Here is a 17,568-nt window from a genome sequence, read left to right on the forward strand (position 1 = left end):
ATAACTTCAGACATGATTTCATTTTTACTTTGTGATGATTAATAAAAACTTTTCTGTGTTTCAGAAGGAACAGGGCTCTTCATTTTTACTTTGTAGAGATTTTGAGAAAAAAAAATGTTAAAATTTAAGAAGTATTTCTTGGGCTGGAGAGATGGCTCAGTGGTTAAGAGCACTGACTGTTCTCCCCGAGGTCCTGAGTTCAATTCCCAGTAACCACATGGTGGCTCCCAACCATCTGTAATGGTATCAGATGCCCTCTTCTGGTGTGTCTGAATACAGCTATAGTGTATTCACATAACATAAAATAAATAAATCTTTTTTAAAAAATAAAAATAAAATCTTTTAAAAGAGAAAAAAGAAATACTTCTCACTTTTCTGAATTACTCAAAAGACAGCATCATTTTCCTTTTTTTTTTTTTCTGTATCTTTCCCAGACATGCTTTCCTTAAAATTTTGGGCTTCCCCAAGATTTTAGGCTTGTTTGTGCTTTCTCTGAAGCCTCTTTATTCATCCTGTGGCTGCTGATCCTCTTTGAATCTGCCTTATAAATTCTGAGGCCTTTTTTCTGAGGTTCACAGCTGGCCTACTCTAAGGGTTTTTCTTTTAAACCTAACAAAATTGTTCTTGAGCTTTGAAAAAGTGTGTGTGTGTGTGTGTGTGTGTGTGTGTGTGTGTGTGTGTGTGTGTGTTTAAAGAAGGGCTGGAGTGTGGCTCAATAGGGTGCCTGCTTTGCATACTTGAAGCCTGGGTTTGATATCTAGCACCAGATAAACTCAGCAGTCCCAGCACTCTCAAAATGGAGACAAGGAGGGTCAGAATTTCAGGGTCATCTTGTGTGAGTTAAGAGGCCAACTTCAGAGCCAAGCAATCCTTTGCTCTGTCCCTTCTTCCTAGCAAAGTCATAGACAAATGATTATTCTCAATTGAGATATGTAAAATGTATTTGGTGTAATTAGCAAATGGTTATAGTTGACCTTTTATTCAAAGATGATATGTTTCATTTGGAGCTCTAGAAACAGTGAGCAGGCTCAAAATCCTTTGACTTTCTTGAAGTTTTTTAAATGTGGGGGCAGAAGGTGTGTGGTTTGTATCCACCTGCCAGCCCTTGTGTAGATCCAAGCACAGCTTTCTCCTTTCTTCATGGGATGCAGGATGGGTCATCAGGCTTATGCAGCAAGTGCTATTATTTAGGCATCTCACCTGCCACTTTTCTGAGCCTTTTCAGTTTAAAATAAAGTTATTTATATACTATACTCTTGCTTTAGGAATCGGTTAGGGGTCAGGGGAGTGGGAAGGCTAAAGTCTCTGAAACTATATACCAACAGTTTTCTAAAACATTGTCTTTGAGGGGCTGGAGAGGTGGCTCAGCAGGTAAGAGCACTGACGGCTCTTCCAGAGGTCTTGAGTTCAATTCCCAGCAACCACATGGTGGTTCACAGCCATCTGTAATGGGATCTGATGCCCTCTTCTGGTGTGTGTCTGAAGAGAAACAGTGTAGTTACATAAAATAAATAATTTTTTTTTTTAAATATTTCACTGAGCTTGGCAGTTCATGCTGCTAAACTTAGTACTTGGGGCTGAAGCAAGAGGGTTCCTAAGAGTCTGAGACCAGCCTAGGTCAGAAGCCATATGACAGAACAAACCAGAAAGTACTAAATGCTTCTTATACTTTTAGTTTTTAAGATGAATAAGGGAGAAAGAAGTTTGGGGTGGGGAGGGTAACGTAAGTTTCTCCCAAACTCTAAGGGTTGGTCGGTTCTATGCCTAAATATGTTTAGTAATGGTGAAAACTCGTAGCAACTGCTCCTCCACTACTCTTAAGCTTGTCTTTCCTGGAGTTTCATGACCAATTTGTTTCTAAAGTGCATAGATGTCGAGCCATCATGAAGTTTTAGGATAAGAAAGTGTTTTTGCAGTTAGCTGGCCTGTAATGTCAAATTTGAGAATGACAGGACATTGCTTTTATTACTTGATGTTTGCTTTAAAGTAGAAAATTATAAAGGTTTAATTTCTTTTCAGAATTATAAGAACCTTGATTTTTATGGGGCTGAAGAGAGATGGCTTATGGGTAACAGCACATGCTGCTTACTTATAGGGGGTCTGAGTTGAGTTCCCAGCACTCACACCTCAGTGGCTCTTAACTGTCTGCCTTTAACTCATCTCCAGGGACTCTGATACCCTCTTCTGGCTCCTCCTGTACTGAGAAAGAAAGAGAGAGAGAGACAGACAGACAGACAGACAAATGTCTTTTTTTAAGCTTGTTCTTATATCAACCCTTCCAAACCCTCTGTCTTCTTTTTTTGTTTGTTTGGTTGGTTTTGTTTGTTTGGTTGGTTTTGTTTGTTTGGTTTTTCGAGATTCTCTGTGTAACCCTGGCTGTCCTGGAACTCACTCTGTAGACCAGGCTGGCCTCGAACTCAGAAATCCACCTGCCTCTGCCTCCCAAGTGCTGGATTAAAGGCATGCGCCACCACTGCTCAACCTCAAACCCTCTGTTTTACAAAGCTGAGAGCTCATTATTGAGTAATAGCTGTGAACAGCTTATTGTAGGATTTTGTAGCTGAACAATGTATGTTCTGTCTTACTTGTGCCTATTTCCCTTTTAATTTCTATGTGTATTTAATTTTTAGTAACTTGTTAATTCTTTACTGTGTCCCAGATAATAAGTATTATTTTCGTTGTGGTTATTGAAAACATACTTGATAAAATAAGCTTAAAAATGAAAATGAATGTTACTTTTAGTGATGTGACAGATCCTGTCTTGAGTGGAACATGATTCAGGACAGAGAAGTTGCGTTGATAAAGACTTTGGAAGCTGATGTAATAAAAAATAAGTACCAGTTAGGTCCCAGAAATAAATGTTTTCAGCTTATTCCTATTTGGTGTAAGAGAAGGCTCATCTACATTTTCCCCTCCTTTGGGATTTTGGAGGGTTTTTTTTGTTTAGTTTTTGTACTGGGCATTGAACCAAAGGCATTACAAATGGCTAAGTATACACTCAATCAGTAACTTACACTTTCAACCCAGTATACACATTTTTCATGTGGCATGATTGACTTTACCAGTCTGAAAACGGCATGTGCTGTCAAGTGACCTGGACCCTTGGGGCTCTCAGAATCTGACACACCAACCAAAGAGCACTCACAGCTGAACCTAGGCCTCCCCACACATAATGTTGTAAGTAGATGTGCAGCTTGGTCTCCATGTTGGTTTTGAACAACTGGAGCCTGGGCTATCCCAAAAGCTGTGGCCTGTATGTGGAGTGTATTCTTGTATCTGGGCTGCCATGTCTGGCCTCAGTGGGAGAGGATGCACCTAGCCTCACAGAGATTTGATATGCCAGGGCGGGAGAACACCCAAGGGGACTCCCCACTCAGAAGAAGGGGGAGCAGTAAATAGGTTATAAGTGAATAATGATGATGATGGGGGCGGTGAAATAGCATATGCTATATATATAAAACCTTCCCTTGGAGTTAGTGCCACTTTTCCCCTGTTTTTAGACAAGCTTTTGTATTTGTCAAGCTGGTGTTGAGCTCCTGCTTGTGCCGATTAGGATTGCAGGCGTGAGTTACTGTGTGGCCATTTTTTATTTCTAACAGAAATGTCTTTTGTTGGAGCACTATTTACAATCCTTTGAGTTTTTTTTTTCCCCCAATTTGAGACAGGATCTTTTCTCTAGTAGCTGTGCTGCCAAGACCAGGCTGGCCTTGGAGGCTAATCTACCTGATGTAAGATATGTGTCATCACACCCACACCCAGCTCACTACCCTTCTGCTAGCTGGAATCCAGCTATTGTTTTCTGTTAACAGTGTTAGCAAACTTTTGGTTCAAAATAGTGTTAATGTTCACTGGTCCTGCTAATCCACTTGGGTCTGCGCCATTCATGCAAGATACAAGCATAGTGCACTTCAAAGCAGTATCAAAAGGGGGTATTCTTCAGTGTAACTCAGAGAAGAATCTGGTAATGTTTTATTCACAAGTAATTTTTGCGTCACCTTGTCTTTTAGGAGGAGAGCATTCCCATTGCTTTATCTGGTAGGGATATCTTAGCTAGAGCAAAAAATGGAACAGGCAAAAGCGGTGCCTACCTCATCCCCTTACTTGAACGGCTGGACCTGAAGAAGGACAATATTCAAGGTTAGCTGAATAAAGTGGGGAGGAGGTTGGAGGGAGACTGTATTTAGAGCTTTGTAGGTTTTAGTTTTGGTCAGAATTCATGTAATCTACTCTCTTCTTACTATATTTGGCTTAATTGTCTAAATACTATTCCCGACTTTTAAAGGGAATTTCCCATCTTCAAAGTACTTTTTTTTTTTAAATCAATAAACAGTTGCAGAAAGGGTCCCGTGAGGTAAGCAAAGTAAGCTTTATTGCTCCGTAGTTAGGAAAACCGACTGATGAGAGGTTAAATGAGTCACTGCTTACAGCCTATGCAACAGCACTCCCCTGCGGGAGCTATGTCAGCAGAGCTCCTTGTAGAAACAGGAAATGCTGCTGTTTGTAAAGGCTTGAGTTTATCACATTTTAAGAGCTCACACAGTAGAAAAGAAGCAGATTTCTATAGTTGTATCTGGAGTCAGTTCATATAATTAAGATTTCACCTCTAAAGCTTTTATTAAAATTTTCCATCGAACCTGAGCAGGATGCACTTACTACTTAAGTATTTAGAGTGACTCTCTTCTGTCAAACAAATGTAGTTTTTAAGACTCTGGTATATTAATGTCTGTGTCGTTCCTTTGTGTTTAGACATACTGCCTCAGTGAGACTATTTTTATAGTTGCTTAAATTTCTAAAATATGGCATGTCTCTCTTCCCCCACTCCTTTGTTCTTTGGTATTTTCTAGCAATGGTGATTGTTCCCACTAGAGAACTTGCTCTACAGGTCAGTCAAATTTGCATCCAGGTCAGCAAACACATGGGAGGGGCCAAAGTGATGGCAACCACTGGAGGAACCAATTTGCGGGATGACATAATGAGGCTTGACGACACAGGTAGGAAATGCTGCGGCCGCAGAGCTGTCTGGTTGTAGCTACAGACAGATGCCTCATTATTTATTTTCAGACTATTTGTGATTATGTGGAGGTAGGGCGTGGTTATGCACGTTGGTTTTCAAGAACTTTGATAAATATAAAATTGTATATATATACAAAGTGATTTACTCTGGTGTGGTCTGTAACACTGAAAAAGAAGGTACATTTAAATACTTGAGATTGGCTAGATGCAGTGAGCCTGAATGGAGTGTCACAGTCAGTAAGGATGATTGACTTGCATTGTTTTCATGAAGGCTGCCCATGGTATACTGCTGAGTGAAGAAGAGTAACACAGTAGCAAGAGTCAGACCCATGAAAAGTCAGCTTTCTCAGAATATTAGTATATGTTAGTATTTGGCTTTATTTTTTAACTTGCACGATTTTGTTTTTAGTGATCAGTAGGTTCCCCCCCCCCGTAAAACCGTCTGAGCAGCATTGCCCACATTGAAGACATGTCTTTTGTGTGAGAAACCCTGTGATTCTGGCTGTTATTTCTTCCAGATTGTCATAAGATAAAAGTTGTATGCCCTTTAGTTGGAATTGGTGATTGGGAAACTAGCCTCTCATTGAAGAGATGAGACAAGCATTGTCTAGCTGTTTAGCTGTTGTGAGAGGAGATAGAATGGACAGCCCAAAATACATCTTCCTGCCTTTTTGTAGTAATTTGTATCTCTATGAATAGTATTTATGATACTAAATACATATTACAAAATTATAAGGTTGGGGGTTTTTGTTGTTGTTATTCTAGATAAAATTAATAGGGATGTATATATTTTCTGAATCTTTTTTTTTTTTTTCCCTGTAATTCTTTGTAGTGCATGTGGTGATTGCTACCCCTGGCAGAATCCTGGATCTTATCAAGAAAGGAGTAGCAAAGGTTGATCATGTCCAGATGATAGTATTGGATGAGGTAAGGTCTCTTCATTCAAAAGGACGTTCAGTCCTCTTCTGAGTTCACTTAGAATTCTCAGTGTGTGAAGCAAACCCTGTCCTGGATATGTATGGTACCAGATAACCAAACCAAGTTCATTTTAAATCTTTCTGTTCGGTGTTAATTTTAAAAGCATGTAAGGAATATCTCTTAACCCTTTGTCTTACATCTGCTTCTTTGTAGTGTTTGGTTCTTTTGTGTCTATGAAATTAGTTGCTTCTTTAGGTTATAACCTAATATGAATGCCTTTTAAGAAATTACTCAGTTGAAGCCAAATGTTTTACCTGGGAGGTAGTCAGGTGTCTGTCTGGAGTCTGAGGGCTGCACAGCAAGTTTCAGGCCACTCGGGAGACTGCACAGTGCGACTAGTCTCTGTCTTAGAAATAAATAAATAAAACCTCCTCATCTGTGTCTCTGGGGTACAGCAGTGCTTTTATGCATTAGCCTGTCAGTCTTAGTGTTTTGGTATACAGCTATTTTTCTGTTTTGTTTTGTTTTAGATTACTAGTTTCTGGCCTTTGTGATTTTTTTCATCTGATAAAGATTTTTTAGTCTTAGAGTGTTTTATAGGGTGTGCTAGCCTGTGGTCATAGTTGAGGACACTGAAACATGGCTGAATGATTCCCAGTACAGCTAATGAAAACCATTCAGCCCACATGCCCTTGAGTTTACTGTTCTGTTTCTTCTATCTTCTAAGAGCAAGGTTTATGCCAACCACATCCAGCTCAAAACATGGTTTTGACCAATACACTCTATCTCTTTAATGGGAATCACATTTAAATTCTGTCAAAGAAGAAAGATTTTGATAGTCTACGTATTTTTTTTTTCTTTAGGGATTATAGCTTCCTCTGCTTTAAGACAGATTCATAATATAACCCAGGCTAACCTCAGATTCTCACTTCTCTCCCAGTTCAGCCACTTGCGTGCTGAGCTTACAGGCATATGCTACCATGCTAGGCTCTGTCCCCTTCTGCACTGCTTAGGGTTTGTCTTGGTAACCGTGGACATTGTGTGTATTAGAGTCTCTGTTAATAGCCAGGAGCAGCCTGTGTAGGTTATGCCTTGCCTTATGTTTATATTGCTATCCAAACTTAATGTCTTATTCTTTTTTAAAAGTACCTTTTCTTTGTATTACAGGCAGATAAGTTGTTGTCACAGGATTTTGTGCAGATAATGGAGGATATTATTCTCACACTACCTAAAAATAGGCAGATTTTACTATATTCCGCTACTTTCCCTCTTAGTGTACAAAAGTTTATGGTAAGTATTAAATGTGTACTTGCAATTAGTGTCATCGTGGTACTATGAGTATGCTTTTATGTTACTTCAGGTTTTTGGTTTTACTTGTTTTTTAAATATGATCAGTAAAGATTTGTGTGTGGATTTATTATGATTTTTTTTTTGTTGTTTTGTTTTTGAGACAGGGTCTCGCTATGTAGCCCTGGCCAGTGTAGGTTAGCTTCAAACTCACAGAGGTCTCTTGAATCTGCCTCCCAAGTACTGGGATTAAAAGTATGTGTGTGCACTTTTTTTTTTTTTAATTAAATGGATCTCTATTTGTTCTGAGGCTAGCCTGGTTTACGTAAGTTTTGCCGTCTATCCCCCTGTTGGTTGGTCTGTTTTTCTCTTTTTTCCTTGGTTTTGGTTTTTGGAGACAGTTTCTATGTGTGGTACTGGCTGGCCATGAGACCCTGTTTCAAAATGAGAGGAGTTGTAATTTTATTTTTTTTCAACTCTTTGTGCCAAGGTGACATATCCCATTGTAAGTTGGTTATAGCCCATCCCTGTGAGCTACATTTGAATCTGAGGTCTACCATTTTAAGATAGCTTATTTATTTATGAATATTTGTTTTTGAAAAGAGACACATTCCTTAGAGCACGAGACAAAAAAAAAAGTATAAACTTAGGGCAAGAAACAGGAGCTCAGGGATAGAGCTCTTGCCTTAGCATGCCTGCAAGTCTTTCAGTCTAAAAGGGAAGCCCAGTCTTCACCTTAGACTCTTCCTCCCTCCTCCAGAATTGCCATCTGCAAAAACCCTACGAGATCAACCTGATGGAGGAGCTGACGCTGAAGGGGGTGACCCAGTACTATGCCTATGTGACAGAGCGCCAGAAAGTGCACTGCCTCAATACACTCTTCTCCAGGGTAAGCAGTGGGCTATCTGTGCTGCATCCTGTCTTTACTAATTCCTAGCAAGTTGGACAATTGTGTCATTTTCCCCTTTATTTTCACTGTAAAAAGTCCTACTGTTTAGTAAAAGGGAGCTTTGATTGGCTTAAAGTTGAAACTGATTGACACGGGTGCTTTACTTTTATTGTTAAATAGTTCACCATAATTACAGTTCATCCTGCTTTGTGAATATTAATTGCTAAAAATTTATTTGTGGCCCCCAAATTAGAACTGAAGGTATTTTGGTCATTTTGTAGAAATGTGCATTGTGGCAAAAAGAATAAATTGATCCCAACTAAGGTCCAAGAAGAGGACATTTTTTATAACTACATATTCATCTCACAGTCTTTGAACCACTGTTGTTCACATTTTGGTGCTGTTCATCATTTCATTCCAACATGGCCTCTGCGCTGTTGTAATGTTTACCTGTGTATGAAATGTCACCGGAAGCCCACAAGCACCTAGCTTTGAGTCTTCCCCAGAAGCAGTGACTTTTTACTTTTTATCTTAATGAATGTGACTGTGTGGGGTTGTATGCACATGAGTGCAGCTTCTGGAAATGTCCAGAAAAGAGCGTTGTAGGACATTACTGATTACTGCGTTGTCTCTGGCAGTTAGGCAGAAGATACTCTTCTGCAGTGAAATCAAATTTCATCTGAAAGTTTTGGCTAAATATTTTCATGATTGGCAAAACAGATCTTTTGTCTTTCTCCTATTTCTCTTTCGTGTCTAGCTTCAGATCAACCAGTCGATCATTTTCTGCAACTCTTCTCAGAGAGTTGAATTACTGGCCAAGAAGATTTCCCAGCTGGGTTACTCTTGCTTCTATATCCATGCTAAAATGAGGCAGGTAAGTATAATTTCAAGAACTTGTATAGATTTAATTAAATAATTTTTCCTAAGTATTTCTTACATTTTCTTTGGTTACAGTGCTGCATGAATGCCTTGTGTGTAAGAGTACTCTGTGCTGTCTTGGGTGAGGGACTGTCACATTAGTAGTAGAGCAGTCTACTGAGTTGCAATTCCTGGTTCCAGGAAAAGGACAAATGAATGAACTCTTCTTTAGTAGACAAAGAACTCTTCTCTTAAACTAACATGCTTAAAAAGCAGTACAGAATGTCAGATTTCTTGGCCTGTGCCTGAAGTCCTAGCACTTAGACATGGTAAACGAAGAGTCATTCTCTCTTCCATACTAAGTTTGAAATCAGCCTGAGTGGCATGAAATCCTATGAGGACGGAACGGCACAGGAAGAGACATTCTTTCTCGGGTAATTTCTGAATTTATTCTGTTTAGTGTAATAACTTTATTAGATAGCTCCATGTAGCCACTTAAATTAGGTAAAAGCAAATACAATTTAAAGTTTGGTCCTCAGTCAAATCCCTGAGGCTAGTGACTTCTTTAGTGGAGAATACCAATGCAAAACATTTTTTTTTTTTTTTTTTTTTTTTTTTTTTTTTTTACAGAAAGCACTGCTCTAGATTTTAATAATACAGTAACTCCTCCTTACAGAGGAGAGTTCCAAGATCCTATATCGGATACCTAAAATCATAGACAGTACCAGATTGTGTGTGTGTGTGTGTGTGTGTGTGTGTGTGTGTGTGTGTGTGTGTGTGTGTATGACTATATTTAACAAATTGTTGGTGGTCTTTGCTGACCATGAATTTTTTGTTATTGTTTCAATGCTGCTTTCAAATTTTATTTTCACACTTGCTATAATACAGTTTATATATTAGATATGGCAAAAAAGTTTATTAGGATAATAAAATAGAATAAATATGACAATATGTTATAAATGTTACATAACTGTGATCTCAGCATGTCTTATGCCTGTCCTTCTTGTGATGATACAAATGATACAGTGCTTACATGATGGAATGAAGTGTGTCATAGAGACATTGTGACTGCTACAGAAGCATGGATATTTGTATAAACAAATTTGGGATTGAAGAACTGATTGAGTAGAGAAACCATGATGAAATTTTTGTGTTGTCTGTAAATTTTACTCAATAGTTTTATCTCTCTCCCCCCTCCCCCCGGCCCCAGGAACATCGAAATCGTGTCTTTCATGATTTCCGAAATGGCTTATGCCGCAATCTTGTTTGCACTGGTAAGTGTTTTTGTATTTCTTGGACCTGCTGTTTTCTTTCTTGGCTGGATTTTTTTCATGTAGTGAAGCCTATAACAGCTCCTTAAACCCTGCTGCCATTTTGAAAGCTTCTGAAGAGAAGAATGCGTGCTGTTTAGTTCCTAGGTTGAGAATGGGTATTATTGATATTTAGTTCCTGACTGGGGTACACCCTGATGCTTATGCCGCACGTGTGGCTTTAAGATAGGTTTTGCATATATGTGCTTTCTGAACAGTTCTACCATCCAAGGTGAGCAGGCACAAAATAAACTTTACTGAAAATTGCACTTTAGAAGTTGTGTCTTTTTGGGTTTTTTCCCAGAATCAAACTAATTTATACCCTAGGCTAAGATTTTCTAATTTTTGGTTGTTCCATTACTACAGAAAAATAAACCTGGGTAGGGAGGGGGGAGGCCAAATATAGCTCAGACAGAACTAATAGAATGAGTGCCTTCCCAGTTATGTATTTGGAATTTAATCTTACTATTAGTATGAGAAGAAGAAGAATCATTTGAGGAAGAAGGACTTGGAGTTTGAACTATAATGTATGCATTTGGTAAATATGCTTACCTTGTTATCATGGGAATTTTCACACATATATACACCTATACAGCCAGATAATTTTATTTTAGAGGTTTTGGTTGGTTGGTTGGTTATTTGGTTAGTTTTTTGTTTTGTTTTGTTTTGTTTTTTGAGACAGGATATTACTATATAGCTCTTACTGGCCTGGAAATTGGATATGTATACCAGACTGGTCTTAAACTGACTTCTTTTAGCTTGCCTTTGTCTCTTAAGTGCTGAGTTTAAAGGTGTGTACCACCACACCTGGCACAATTATATACATAATACATATTATTTTTAAAGATTTCTTTTAATTTGTGTGTGTATGTGTCTATATCTATGTCTGTGTCTATGTCTGTCTGTCTGTCTGTCTGTCTGTCTACCTATCTGTCTGTGTCTATGAGTGTCTACCATGCGTGCACAACAGGTGCCTGAAGAGGCCATTGTATCCCATGGAACTGGAATTAAAAGACAGTTGTGAGCCTGTTGATGTGGGTACTAGAAACTGAACTCATGTCTTCTGGAAAGAGCAGCAAATTCTCGTAACCATTGAGCCATCTCTTTAGCTACCTATTTTAAAAAAAAAAAAAAAAATTGAGTCAGGATTTTTGTGAAAATGCACATAAATAAAACACTTGTTATTGCTACCAGATACTAAATTTAGTTATTCCTAGTAATCGGGACATGACTATAAAAATAACTTACATGCTTCTAGTTTTCTTAACTACTTACATTCTAGTTAATATAAACTAAATTACTAGAGCTTTTAGTTTTTGTTTTGTTAAGTAGTTGTTTTTGAAACAACCTCATGATGTTGCCTAGGCTGTTCTCTAACTCACAGCTGCCTGTCCGCCCTGACTTGCTGAGCACTTGGGTTATAGATGCATGTCACCATGTCCAACAGGATCCTAGAGTGAAACCACTTGTCCATTGTAATCATATTGCATAGGTGCACATACAGAGTACTTTTTTCTTCTCCAGTTATGAATTTGAGAATTTCATTCATAAATATGTTGTGTTTGTATCCTTCCATTCCTCCTGTACCCTCTCCTCTTATTCATGACCTTGTCCTCTGCACTTACTGTTCGTTTTTTTGTACAAGGATGTGCACACATGTAGACACAATCTTTTTTCCTTAGTATGCCTGTATGATAGCATGCATTTAGGATCAGCCAGTTAGGATTGGGGCCTCAGCTCTTAAGAGAAGTGGTTCTCCTCTCAGCAGCTGTTGACTGCTGCAGTTCTTTATGTAGAGATGGGGCCTGTGACATTTTCCTTTTACCCTTGCTATGCTAGCTGGTATGGTCTTTGCAGGTTTTATGAAGACAGCCATATTATTGAGTGATTAACTTTTTTTAAGTTGTTGAGATATTTGGCTTGTATAAATGTATCTATTATATTTTTTCTACATTTGGAAAACCCATAAAATAGCTTACTGGTGAAAGTAAAGTAGTTAGTCAAATTGAATATTCATAAGAAAATTGAAACTTGCCATCAGGTACCTGCCCCCCTCCATTTTTTCACTTTAAATAAAAAGTTGGGGCTTAAGCGCTGTGACTTCAGTCCTAACATTACTGAATGACACTGATAGTAGTGATAGTACTTGTACAGTGACACATATTACTACACTTGATGAATCGGTTTTATTGATTGATTGAGTCAGGGTCTCCTGTAACCCAGAAGAGTCTGAAGTTCAGCATGAAGCTCGGGATGACCCACTTCCTCTTCTGAGACAAGAGGTTATGGGTGTGCCAACATGACAAGTTTCACTTGCTGTTGGAGTCCTAGGATTGCCTAGGGTCAGGATTTTATGCACTGCACTCAGTCAAGATTCTTAATGTATGTTTGGAGTGAATAAATATCTTCAGTATATAAAATCCTACCTGTTCCGGTGACTGACACAGTTTGAAGGTAGCCTATGAAACAGATTGAGTCCTTGTCTCAAAAAAGCAAAGTAATCAACAATAAACGGCGACTTCTTCAGGGAATGACAATTTAAATTTAATTAGAAAGTTGATAAACTTATATAAACTTTGTCATCTCAGAAGCAGCCTTAAAATGGAGTACAAATGAATGAGCATTAAAAATAACATTATAAAATCCAAAATACAACAACAAAACTAGTCGGTGCCAGGTGTTGTGTAAACAACAGGCACTGGGGTTTCGGCAGGAAGGTTGCTTCAGGTTCAAGACCTACCTGCTCTGCTAGCAAGAAGGCCAGCTGAAAACTACGGAGACCTGGATTAAATAGAGTTGAGCTTGGTTGACAAGGGAGTAATGTAAAATGTTTATTATTATCCCGATGGTTATTAGGATATAAAAGTAATAGCTGTCAAGTAGTTTCAGAAGAGATGGTGTATTAATTGGCTTTATGGACTGGGTAAGTTTGAGATGTGGAGAAAAAAAAGATTTCAAGTTTGAAGACGTAGGTCAAAAACGGTCCATAAAGGTCTAACATAGTATGGCAGTGTGTGCTTATAATCCTAACATTTGGGAGTTTGACAGGGGAGCATGAGTTCAAGACTCTCTTGAGCCACCAGAGACCCATCTCAAAAACAGGAACGTCAATGTCATGAATGATTCTGGAAGGGTATCCTGAGAAAGGCAAGGGAACTGGTTATGACCCTTGTGAGTTTGAGGGGCTTTGCCTATTAGTTTACTTCAGATGAGTTGTAAGTTATTTACCATAGTGGATGAGGGACTTCTAAAAGCATAATTAGTGAATTACCTTTCAATAATGAAAATTATTCCTTTTTTTTTTTTTTTTTTTTTTTTTTTTAAGATCTGTTTACCCGAGGTATTGATATACAAGCTGTGAATGTGGTGATAAATTTTGACTTCCCAAAGCTGGCAGAGACCTATCTTCATCGTATTGGAAGATCAGGTGAGAGTGGGGTAGCAGACACTGACTGATGAGAAGTATGGTCACTAATGTTTTCTTGTGAAGTGTGAGAGCGGTGCAGTCAGAGCAATTTAGTTTGATATTTAAAACTAATTTTTTATTAATAAATCATTTGTATTTGGAGACAGGGTCTGGCTACATACATAGATAGCCCAGGCTATACTGGAACTTAAAATGTACCTGCCTCAGTCTCCCAAGTCCTTGTGTCATTTATTAAAATTAAGCACCTGAATCCAGTCCTGGTACTTAGCATAACAGAGAACCAACTGCCAACACACACAAATTACAAACATTTTTTAAAAAAAATATTTTTAAAGGTAGGCTGTCTGGATGTGGTACACTTGGGAAGAAGAGGCAGGTGACATTTGTACCTATGTGGGTTAGGAGGCCAGCTGGGTTTACAAACTGATTGTGAGGCCAGCCTCAAAAAACATGCTTGAGACCCAGTTTCAGGGGTGGGAGTAAAAGTAAGCTGGAAATGGTGGCACATACCCTGTAATCCCTGTGCTTGAGAGATTGAGGCAGGAGGATCATGATTATAGGTGGGGGAAAGGGGGATGGAGAAATGGATTTGCTGCTGTCAGAGAGCCTGTAAAGCTTTTGTTTGATTTCCAGCACCCACATCAGGTAACAAAAAAGCACTGGTGATTGATTTAAAAAAAAAAAAAGGTTACATAGTATCTCACAAGAAGGAAAGAAAGGGGTTAAAGTAATTACTATATACTTAAAGTGAGATAAGAGAGGCTGGATTGACTGGGTGGTGTGTTGTGCACGTGTGTTGTTCAGTGTGTGTATTTTGTGTATTTTGACAGCTGTGCAAATGAGCATCCAGTTTGTCATTTCAAGACAGGAAAATTAAGTATAGCTGTTCCTCAGGATTCATGGGAAATTGGTTCCAGGACCCTTGCCAACATCAAAGTCTGGGTATTTTAGTCTCTTAAAAGCAAGTGCTGGCTGGAGAAGTGGCTCAGTGCTGACTGCTCTTCAGAGGTCCTGAGTTCAATTCCCAGAAACCACATGGTGACTCACAACCATCTGTAATGGGATCCGATGCCCTCTTCTGGTCTGTCTGAAGACAGCTACAGTATACTCACATAAAATAAATAAATAAATCTTTTTTTTTTTTTTTTTGGTTTTTCGAGACAGGGTTTCTCTGTGTAGCCCTGGCTGTCCTGGAACTCACTCTGTAGACCAGGCTGGCCTCGAACTCAGAAATCCGCCTGCCTCTGCCTCCCAAGTGCTGGGATTAAAGGCGTGTGCCACCACTGCCTGGCAATAAATCTTTTTTTAAAAATGTGCTGTTAGCATATAACTGGTCTGTATCTCACATATAGCAACTTAATTGCAGTATCTTGAAGATACCTTACCTTGTACAGTGCAAGCTGACTTTGTACGTGGTTGTCACGGGGAGTGGTTACCCAGAGGTCTGTGGCCTGTTCAGTACAGTTATTGTGCTAAGGGAAAGACCCTAAGTTGTTTTGTTTCTGATTTGTTCAGTCTTGTTTATGCCATTCAGAATGGCACCAAATGAATCCGGTCCTGCTGTGTGTTTTGGCATATTACAGACATGTACATACAGTGTTGCTCTCACTTTGACTCACTTTTTTAAGCAAATTTTAACCTCATTAAACACATTTTTCTTTAGGTCGCTTTGGTCACCTTGGCTTAGCCATCAACTTGATCACGTATGATGATCGCTTCAACCTGAAGAGTATTGAGGAGCAGCTGGGGACAGAGATCAAACCCATCCCGAGCAACATTGACAAGAGCCTGTATGTGGCAGAGTACCACAGCGAGCCTGCAGAAGACGAGAAACCTTAACAAGCACGTACGTACCTAGTAACCTGAGCAGAAATAAGGTTCCCTTCCTCGAACCTCTTGTGATTACAGTAGTTCCACCCAGTGTCATAAATAAGAATGAGTGAATGGGTGTATTAACTAAATACCTTGTTGTCAAATATGTAACACATTATACATTATAAAGATGTCTGTGTTTTAAATTTTTTCTTCTATCAAGATACATTGTGTGAAATTTTCAACTAAAATGAAAGGAGGAAGACGCCCCTCTAGCTTCTCACATGTCCTCTCCTCCCTCACATCTCAGCCGAGTCTCTCGGTAGGCTCAGCAGTGGGCAGGAGCTGCTGTTTTTCTTAGAAACACCTTGATTGGACTTGAGGCCTGCTTTATTTTCAAGATACATCGCACACCTCTTTTTTTTTTTTTTTTTTTTAATGTTAGGCATTTAACCCAAGGCTAAGCATCGAACTCTACTAAGTCTCCAGGCCTGCAGTAAATCGTGTCCTTTGTTGTAGCTTCAGAGGATTTCATTTCCAAACCGTCCTTCAGGGCCACTCAGAACACGGAAGGCTTCTCTGTGATTCTACTTTTTCACTTTATTTTTCTGTATTTGTTTGAGAGAGGATCAGGCAGCCAGAGGTGCCTTCAATCTGTTTGACTACTGTAGGACGGCCTTGAAAGCCTAATGTTCGTGCTTCCACTTTCCAAGTGGTGGATAAGAGATGTATGCCACACTTGGCTCGTGGTTGTGAGTGACGGCTGCCTGCAGTCAGAACTTAAAGATCTCCTTCTGTCCTGGGGTCTGTGGGACACTTGTTATCTAGTTTTTCTGACCCAGACTGATGGTGACTTCGCCTTGTCCTCCCACGTGGCGACTTACATGAAGGAGCTGCCATATCCAACTGAAATCTGTCGTGTAACTAGGAGAACAGTTTCAGGAGAAAGTGCTGGAGAGAGTTTAGTATGAGGTTTGTGAAAACATGTCCACTTGTTTTATACTGCTTTCATGGATACTAATTTGAAGTTTCTAAACTTCTTCCATAGGCTTTGACAAACTACAGAAGGCTCCTTGGATCTGTGACACATCATTTTGGGGGGGTGCTCTTCTCTTTGTGGGTTTTTTCATCTTTATTTTGGAACTATGAAGAGTTATATAAGAACTCAGACATTTTTCTTTTTTTTAACTGGTGAAGAAAAACTGAAAAGAAGAAATAGACCTTTTTTGTTCCACTTGTTTGCACGGTGTGCTGACTGAACATTTGTTGCACTAACTGCTGGTTTTTAAACATGTTTTCTGGGGAAAGGGGACAAGGAAGGAGGAAAAGAAGGGGAGAAACCCTAAAAAGAGAAGAATCTTGGTGACCACACGCACCTTCTACAGTTCTCCAATCGCGGACTCTACTGCATCTCAACTTCTCCCTGGTTACTCATCCGTTCCTTAAGCCTGAAGAGCTTACTACTTATTTGTGCGAAGTGCCTTATGCTACGAGACCATTACGAATATCATCTTTACACAGCCCGAGGAATCAACAGTCATGTTCTAGTTTCTTTCCTTTTTTATTTCTTTGCCTCTTCATTTTGGTTTCAAGTTGAAGTCTCGCTTCCTGTTCTACCAGTACTCACGCCCAGGGCCGGAAGGTGGACTAGTGATGGTAGCGCCATTTTCCTTTTCTTTCTATGGAGGAGTTGATTCACAGCTGCAGTCCATCCACACTGTAAATACATGTATTTAAAAAAAAAAAAAAAACAATACCAAGTAAAATTTTCTTCTGGGCTGAGTAGACGCACCATCGTCGCTCCCAAAGGAAAGAGCAGCCTCACTGCAGGAGCCATATGACAGGCCTCTGTGCTCTCCAGCAGAACACTAAGCTGGCTCTCACGCTTCCACGAGCAGTAAGGCACTGGGTGTAAAGACTTGTCGGAGCCTTGGCCCTCTTTCCTCTGTGGCAAAGCGCGACCCGTAGAAAATTGGATGTGTATACTTGTATAAACTTTGTAAATACGTTTTTTTCTGGGTTCATATATATATATATAAATATATATATATATA

At 39.3% G+C, this 17,568-nt stretch overlaps 1 protein-coding gene across 4 annotated transcripts in view; it reads left to right on the forward strand.

Moving 5' to 3' along the window:
- The window catches only part of Ddx6 (DEAD-box helicase 6), a 32,961-nt gene extending 15,662 nt beyond the window's left edge, over positions 1–17,299 (forward strand). For all 4 annotated transcript variants that reach the window (XM_076924902.1, XM_076924901.1, XM_076924899.1 and 1 more), the window contains exons 5-14: positions 4,008–4,137; positions 4,845–4,991; positions 5,846–5,940; positions 7,099–7,221; positions 7,979–8,107; positions 8,865–8,981; positions 10,176–10,239; positions 13,601–13,702; positions 15,366–15,548; positions 16,563–17,299. In XM_076924902.1, coding sequence (XP_076781017.1) covers positions 4,008–4,137; positions 4,845–4,991; positions 5,846–5,940; positions 7,099–7,221; positions 7,979–8,107; positions 8,865–8,981; positions 10,176–10,239; positions 13,601–13,702; positions 15,366–15,541 — 1,083 coding nt within the window. In that variant the 3' untranslated portion in view covers positions 15,542–15,548; positions 16,563–17,299. The remainder of the gene's footprint in view (positions 1–4,007; positions 4,138–4,844; positions 4,992–5,845; positions 5,941–7,098; positions 7,222–7,978; positions 8,108–8,864; positions 8,982–10,175; positions 10,240–13,600; positions 13,703–15,365; positions 15,549–16,562) is intronic.
- Positions 17,300–17,568: the final 269 nt, after the last annotated feature.

This window comes from Arvicanthis niloticus, chromosome 26 (assembly GCF_011762505.2).
Source record: "Arvicanthis niloticus isolate mArvNil1 chromosome 26, mArvNil1.pat.X, whole genome shotgun sequence".
NCBI classification, from domain to species: Eukaryota; Metazoa; Chordata; class Mammalia; order Rodentia; family Muridae; genus Arvicanthis; species Arvicanthis niloticus.